Source organism: Glycine max, chromosome 10 (assembly GCF_000004515.6).
Source record: "Glycine max cultivar Williams 82 chromosome 10, Glycine_max_v4.0, whole genome shotgun sequence".
NCBI classification, from domain to species: domain Eukaryota; kingdom Viridiplantae; phylum Streptophyta; class Magnoliopsida; order Fabales; family Fabaceae; genus Glycine; species Glycine max.
Genome location: NC_038246.2, coordinates 3,328,314 through 3,335,395, shown reverse-complemented (window position 1 = coordinate 3,335,395; position 7,082 = coordinate 3,328,314). Strand labels below are relative to the sequence as shown.

The window sequence follows — 7,082 nt, the reverse complement described above, 5'->3', positions numbered from 1 at the left end:
TAGCATCCCCCATCACTCCAAAACAAATCAAAAAAGAAAAAGAAGTCACGTATTAGAAATTAAAATTCAGATAAACTAGAATAGAGCATGGCCTCATAATTAGGTCCTCAGCGGACCCCAGATCAAAGACAATTCTGGTGCCCCACACAGCACGCACATCTTTCCAAACTTTTATTCAGTGATCCAAAATGGAACATATGGGACTTCCAAGTTCATGATTGGCATTAAATTCTAATTCCAGCTATCTATGCATGAATTATTTGTTGTGTTTTACTCGGAGCTGTCCATGTTCATCTTTATTCAAGAGGTTAATCAAATGCTTCAAGTGTTGTCAATTGAATCTTAATTTGATACTTTCATTCATTAATTGGAAGCATGAACATATTAATTATAGGGCCTATATATGGCTGCTAACTTCATAATATGTGATTGACACTGCGTTGGAGTTTTTTTTTTTTTTATGTGTTTGCTAACCCTACCAATAAATCAAATAGATAGAGCCACAGTTGTCCTTTGTGAAGTGGAGCAGAATTTTTTAAACGCGCCATGGAGAAAGATTCTACATGCAAAAAGAAGTGACCCGCAAAAGTATTGGAAAGAAAAAAACGAAAAACGTGATTTTGGGATGATACACAAGTAATTTCCTGGGTTCAATGCACTATAATAAAAGAAATTAATTTAATACCACCATTAGTTAACCAATTAAAAATAAACAAAACGGGAAAAGTGTTGGACTTATTACCAATGAGGTCTCATTGCTTGACATTTCGGACCGAAACTTTTTTAACGAGATGCAACGAAAGTTGATCAATGAACGTCATTAAGGAAAAGTAGACGAAAGTGATTATCAGAATAGCCATGTCATTGGATAGCTACAAAAATACGGTTTAGAACCAAAATGATTCTCGTAATTAAATAAACATATGAAAGTATATACTATATAAATATGCCTCTATGTAAATTTTAAGATAAAATTTAAGGCAATTTAAAAAATTAATATATATAAAAGAAGATAAATCTATTGATTTATTTTCACTTAAAGTACATAAAACACGTTTTCTTCTTGGAAGATATATAATGGGAAAGAAAGAAAATAAAAGGTTAATAATGCAAACAAAAGGGGTATTTTGGAGGGTTTCTCCAATAATTTTACATATGGTCTTTTTCTTTTTCCCGTATTTGTTGCAGAAAATTAATAAAATCAATCATTCCACTCTTATTAGTTATTAGATGCTTTCTTGTAACTTTGGTATTTCTTGAAACTTCTCACTATATTTCTCACCACTTACCCAAGCATGTCCCTGCCTGAATTAATATTGTAGTAAAGAAATTTTATATGGCAAAGTCTCTTATGATCCTAACTATATATATAAGCCATACCAACCTTTCTGCCATAATACCTTAATATTTCAAATATCCCCAGCAGAGAGTAACCTCTCAATCCTAGCTTCAATTATATTGATTTTTTCACATTTCTAAATCCACCTCTACCATATATATCTCCCTCTAATTAAACCTCTCTATCCATATCTAAAATTTCAAAAAGATCTCAATTAATTAGATTTCCCTCTCTCTTTCTCTCTCTAACTATATTGCAAACCTTTCCCTCTGCTTTCAAAATCAGCAAATTCATGGGTCTTAGAGACATTGGTGCTTCACTGCCCCCAGGGTTTCGGTTTTACCCGAGTGATGAGGAGTTGGTCCTTCATTACCTTTACAAAAAGATCACTAATGAGGAAGTTCTGAAGGGTACCTTGATGGAAATTGACTTGCACACGTGCGAGCCATGGCAACTCCCAGGTACATATATATACATACATGTTATATTTACTTATCATCCGTGCTTGATCTTGTTGGTTTATGTGGTTCTTGAGAATTAATTGTTTTGTTCTATACATACATGGCCTCTTCTATTTATGTTTACAATATATATTTCTTATTTAATTTCCATTTCTTTCCCATCTTTTCTGTGTCTTTTGTGATTGTATCAGTAGAATCATCACAATGGTTACTCACATTCAATACTGACTGAAACAACATATATATTCAAAACAATTCATAAAAGTAACTAACATAAATTAGAAGGGAGCATGTCTGGTATATGTAGTTACAGATCTTTGCCTCGAGAAGAGGAAAAGCTGAGAATACAACAAAATTGAAGTGATATTTAAGAGTTAGGGGAGGGGGTGTTACAGTTATGTTACGCGGGTAATAGTTTATTCAGTTCTTCAATGATTCAGGTAGCGACAACTTGATGAATACTTGTCCCTGCCAATAAATAAATCATTTTTTTATCAAAGAATCTTATATCAATAAATCATTTCTTTTGTTTACAGGAATATATAATATAGTACAAACTTGATTTGTGAATTAAATTGCATTAACTTTATTTTCATAATTTTTAAATTCATTTTACGTCTTTATATTAATATTATTTTTTCTTATCACATCACTTATGGTATGGCTATATATTAACTGTATATACCTAAGGGATGGGTGTGAAATCATCTTCTTTTTGACATACATATGACTATATGAGCCTATATAATTGCTTTTGTCCTTTTGAAGTTTGTACATATAGTTGTTTTTTGCTGTAAGCGCGTCACAAACACGTTTATTTTTTATTGCAAATATATCTACATGAAGATCGAAACGAAGACTTTTGTTGTCTGCCTGCTGTGCAGATTCTATATTCCTTTTTCTTTAATCATATTTGTTCCCTCACTAGCCATTATTTCCTATCATTTTCTTTCTTCAGTCAAAACAATTTCACCAAGCATCATATTTCTGTGGTTAATTAATTCTTTCACAGTACATTAAATAGTTTTTATTTTTTGCCGATACAAAAATTGATATTACATTCTTCCACAGTATTCTATATTCTGTCTAGAATTACTGTAGTTTCATCTCTCAGTACTTTCTTCAGTGGGATTAATTTCTAAATTATTCTTCTTTTTATACTTTATACAAAAGATCGAGGTGGTGGATATACCTATCTTGAGGTATAAGAACCTTTTGTACAATACTATTTTTTTCCTCTTGATTATCTCGTGCAATAATCTGTTTCTGGTTTCAAAACAAATATGATTTACATGCATGGGCTATATCTATACATATGATGGTCCTTCTCATGTGCAAATATCGTCTCTATTGCATCGTTAGTTACACCACCAGCATCAAAATGGTTGACACCAAACATTGTTAGTGGCTCCATGCATGTATATATGTCTATAAATACACAAATGCACATGCATCCATCACCAGTATTTGTCCATATACAAACGTTTTGGCTTTTTGCTCATCATGAGTCCGTCGGGGCCTTATTTAGGATTGTTTGATTATATCTGTTTAGCTAGATTACAAATGAATAATATCACTAGTAACACTCATTTAGTTATTTTGTGTTACGATATTGTTCATGTTATATGTTTCCTTAATTAACTACTTTTCTAATAGATAAATAAAACTTAAAAAAAGAGAGAGATAGTATTATTTATTTGAGATGAGTAGCTTCTGTTTATTTATAACAACATATTGTGTGTTTGGCTCTCTGCTTATTCACCCGATCGATCATGCGTTTCACTGCCATGTTTTCTGATAATTAGTGAAAAATTATCACTTCTGGTACCTGGTTAATTATTAATAGATTTACCCTTTTGCTGATAAAAAAAAAAAAAAAACAATCCAACGGATAAAACAAATACAATAGCTAATTGTTGCCCTCTGCATGGATTAATAGGTCTGATTAATACATATATAGAATGTTTGTCACTTTAATTTTACACTTACAATGCACACATATATCTGACTTATAGTATGTTTGGAATATATTTTCTTGAGAAAAATAATGGTTTATTTTATAAAGTCTCTCTAATGTTGTTAATAAAAATAAATGATTATTTCTTACAAATAAACTGAACAAAACACCTATTTATATTCGTTCAAATAATTCAATCATTGATTAATAGCATACATGATATTAGTTTGGTATATATTATGTTTTAAACAGAGACAAAAAAAAAGAAGTTAGATTGCAAACTTTTTTAAGTGTATAGATTGACTATTTTATGAGAGGCAACATTCTAGGTACGTGTATAGATTGATAAACTAACTGTTTAAGAATATTCTTAAACTTTGAATTCATAGCTCAGTTCACTTTTCTTGGACATGCATGATTATATAATTTACTATCCAAGAGACTTTGTCTCTTGTTAAGATTCTTATGCATATAAATATATAATTATAAAATAAAATAACTCGTATGATATGATCAATAGTACATATAATATATGTTCACTCAATAATTAAATTAAAAGGAAAGAAAGCCACCTTTTAATTATAAATGAATGGTGCTTGTTCTTTTTGCGTAAATTAATCACTTAGTCCACAAATTCATGTGGGGTAAAAGGGGGTTAAAAAGAAGAGTGAGAAACCACACAGGTTACGCAATTACATATTTACACATACATGGTAAACATATTATTCCAAACACCCGTGTTTTGGTCATCTTTATCTTACTGGATTGGATAATTGAAAATTGCATGTCATTTATGTGCTTGCTGACATATGATGGTGATTACACACAAGACCTAATTATTATCATCATCATCATAATTATATTTCTCGGAGACAATTAATTGCTCATGTAATGATAATACATATCCATCAACCATACATTTTTATCCTTAATATATATATACCTACCTTAGTCATGCTTTGTCCATTTGCTACCAAAAACTGACCCATGTGTTCATGCATGCGTGCTATACAGAGGTGGCTAAGCTCAATGCAAACGAATGGTACTTCTTCAGCTTCCGTGACCGTAAATATGCAACCGGCTTTCGAACCAATCGCGCGACGACATCTGGCTACTGGAAAGCAACGGGGAAGGATCGTACGGTGTTTGACCCTGCCACGCGTGAGGTTGTAGGGATGAGGAAGACATTGGTGTTCTACAGGAACAGGGCTCCAAATGGCATCAAAACGGGTTGGATCATGCATGAGTTTCGCTTGGAGACGCCACATTTGCCACCTAAGGTTGATGATTTTCACCTCTCCTATATTATTTGCCTCAATTTTCAAACGTGCAATGAATGTTAATTAATATTATCTTTCAGTTTTCACGCATTTACAATCGTGTAAATGATCACTTAATTAAAAATGACAGTCTTTGATTAATATAAGTGAATGAGATCAGGGCATAGTGGGGCAGGTGCAAGTTTCCCACGTAAGAAATACAAAGCTTATGATTGCAGTTTTATTTATCAGCCCAAACACTTAGATATTTTTTTTTAGTAAATTGGATATCCCCACTGTCTCCACTTAGAGTAAAGAACTACTATTTCTCAAAATTTAATACAGTATCTATAAGAGATTGCCTATTCACTATTGATACATTATTTAATATACATAGACTTATGTAGAGATCAAAACTCTAATAACATACTTGGAGGATATGATTATATGTAAATTATACCACAAAATATTGAAATACTTTTGACGAATTAACTAATATTCTTTGATAATTATTTTTTTTATAATAAAGGACCAATCTTAGAAATTTAATTTATTTGTTTATTTATGTTTTGTTTTTATCTTTAACAAACTTGTAGTTGTAGGTAATTAAATTAACAAAGTTCAAGACTTATTAAAATATATTATAATAATTAATATCAATAAAAGTTGATCCATTTGGTAAAAAAGGAATTCATATTCCACAAAAATATGAATTTGATTTTTAGTATCAATACGAGTATTTTGTTAGTCAATAATCTATAAATATTATTTGAGCCTTTAATAGATGTGTCCTAATTTGGTGAGCCCAAGATCTAATTCATTATCTAAATTTTTTTATCTCAAAAAAAATTGTACTAATTAATGAGGTGTGAACGTTGGAGCTAGCTGGGGTGTGATTGGCTGAGCATCTTTAGAGAGAGAGATGAAAGAGGGAAAGAGTATATGTATGTGAGGATGGAATTGGATAGAGTAGAATATATATATTCGTTAATAGATGGTTGTCTTTGCCGCGTAATTTTGGTGTGAAGATAAAGCTTCTTTAGGCGTGTGTTTTGGGTTCACATTTATTTTCGGCAATAATAATTAGGTCAAATTCTATTGTTGTTGATTGCAGGAGGACTGGGTTTTGTGTAGAGTGTTTCACAAGGGCAAAGCAGACAACAGTGCCAAACTCATCATGTACGAGAGCACAGTTCCATCCCTAACTTTGGCTTCGTCATCTCCAACCAACCAAAACACCACACCATCAATTGGGTATAACCAATTTCTTGCCCCATTCTCTTCCTCAATGGCAACCCATCATCACAATCACAATCATCATATTCCAAACCAAAGCCAAAACAACAACAACAACTCCTTGATGGGTCTCCTTCAGTTCTCTAGGGAAACAAACACCAACAACTCTAGCACCGTTACTCAAATTAGTCCCAAATGTGATGATAATAATGGATATGGGTTCTTATGGGACATGGACCTCGAAGAAAATAGCTTCAATGATGGCGTGGCATCAAACTTGGATGGAATGAGATTCTTCGAGCTTGATAATAATAATAGTGTGGTCTTGTTATGAAAAGAAAAAGGAAAAAAGTAAAAAAAAAAAAAATGGAATGTGTACATATATATACATATATTATGCTTCATATATCGCAAGTAAATTAGGGAAAATTGTTGATGTGTGATGTGATGATGGTGTTTGGCTTTAGGGGGCAAGTCACGTGCTTGGATTGGGATCGGTTGTTCCATGGTTGGGGTCTGCTGTTCAAGTGCTTCCAGTGTTGTTAATTAATTAGGCCTTTTCTTTTTAGTATTATTTTTTGGGTGGGGGGAGGTTATACAGTATATTTAGCATTTGTAGAGGAAGATAGTGATCCTTTAATATGTACGTACCATTTGTTAATTTATATATGATATATAATTACTGTCTATAATTTGTCACTAATTCCTCGCTTTCTAAATTATTTTCTATTGTCATTTTTTATACATACATTAGAGTAGATCACACTAAATACTCTTGAAATTTGGTAAAATTAAACAAATTATTTCTTTTTTTATTTACTCTTATATAT

At 31.7% G+C, this 7,082-nt stretch overlaps 1 protein-coding gene across 1 annotated transcript; it reads left to right on the top strand.

Annotated features, from left to right (window-relative positions):
* Positions 1–1,212: 1,212 nt before the first annotated feature.
* LOC100783645 (NAC domain-containing protein 21/22) lies at positions 1,213–6,939 on the top strand. Its single transcript, XM_006588618.4, has 3 exons — positions 1,213–1,800; positions 4,772–5,037; positions 6,131–6,939. Exons 1-3 carry the CDS (start codon positions 1,632–1,634, stop codon positions 6,584–6,586), a joined length of 891 nt encoding a protein of 296 aa, XP_006588681.1. The 5' UTR covers positions 1,213–1,631; the 3' UTR covers positions 6,587–6,939.
* The last annotated feature ends 143 nt before the right edge of the window (positions 6,940–7,082 follow it).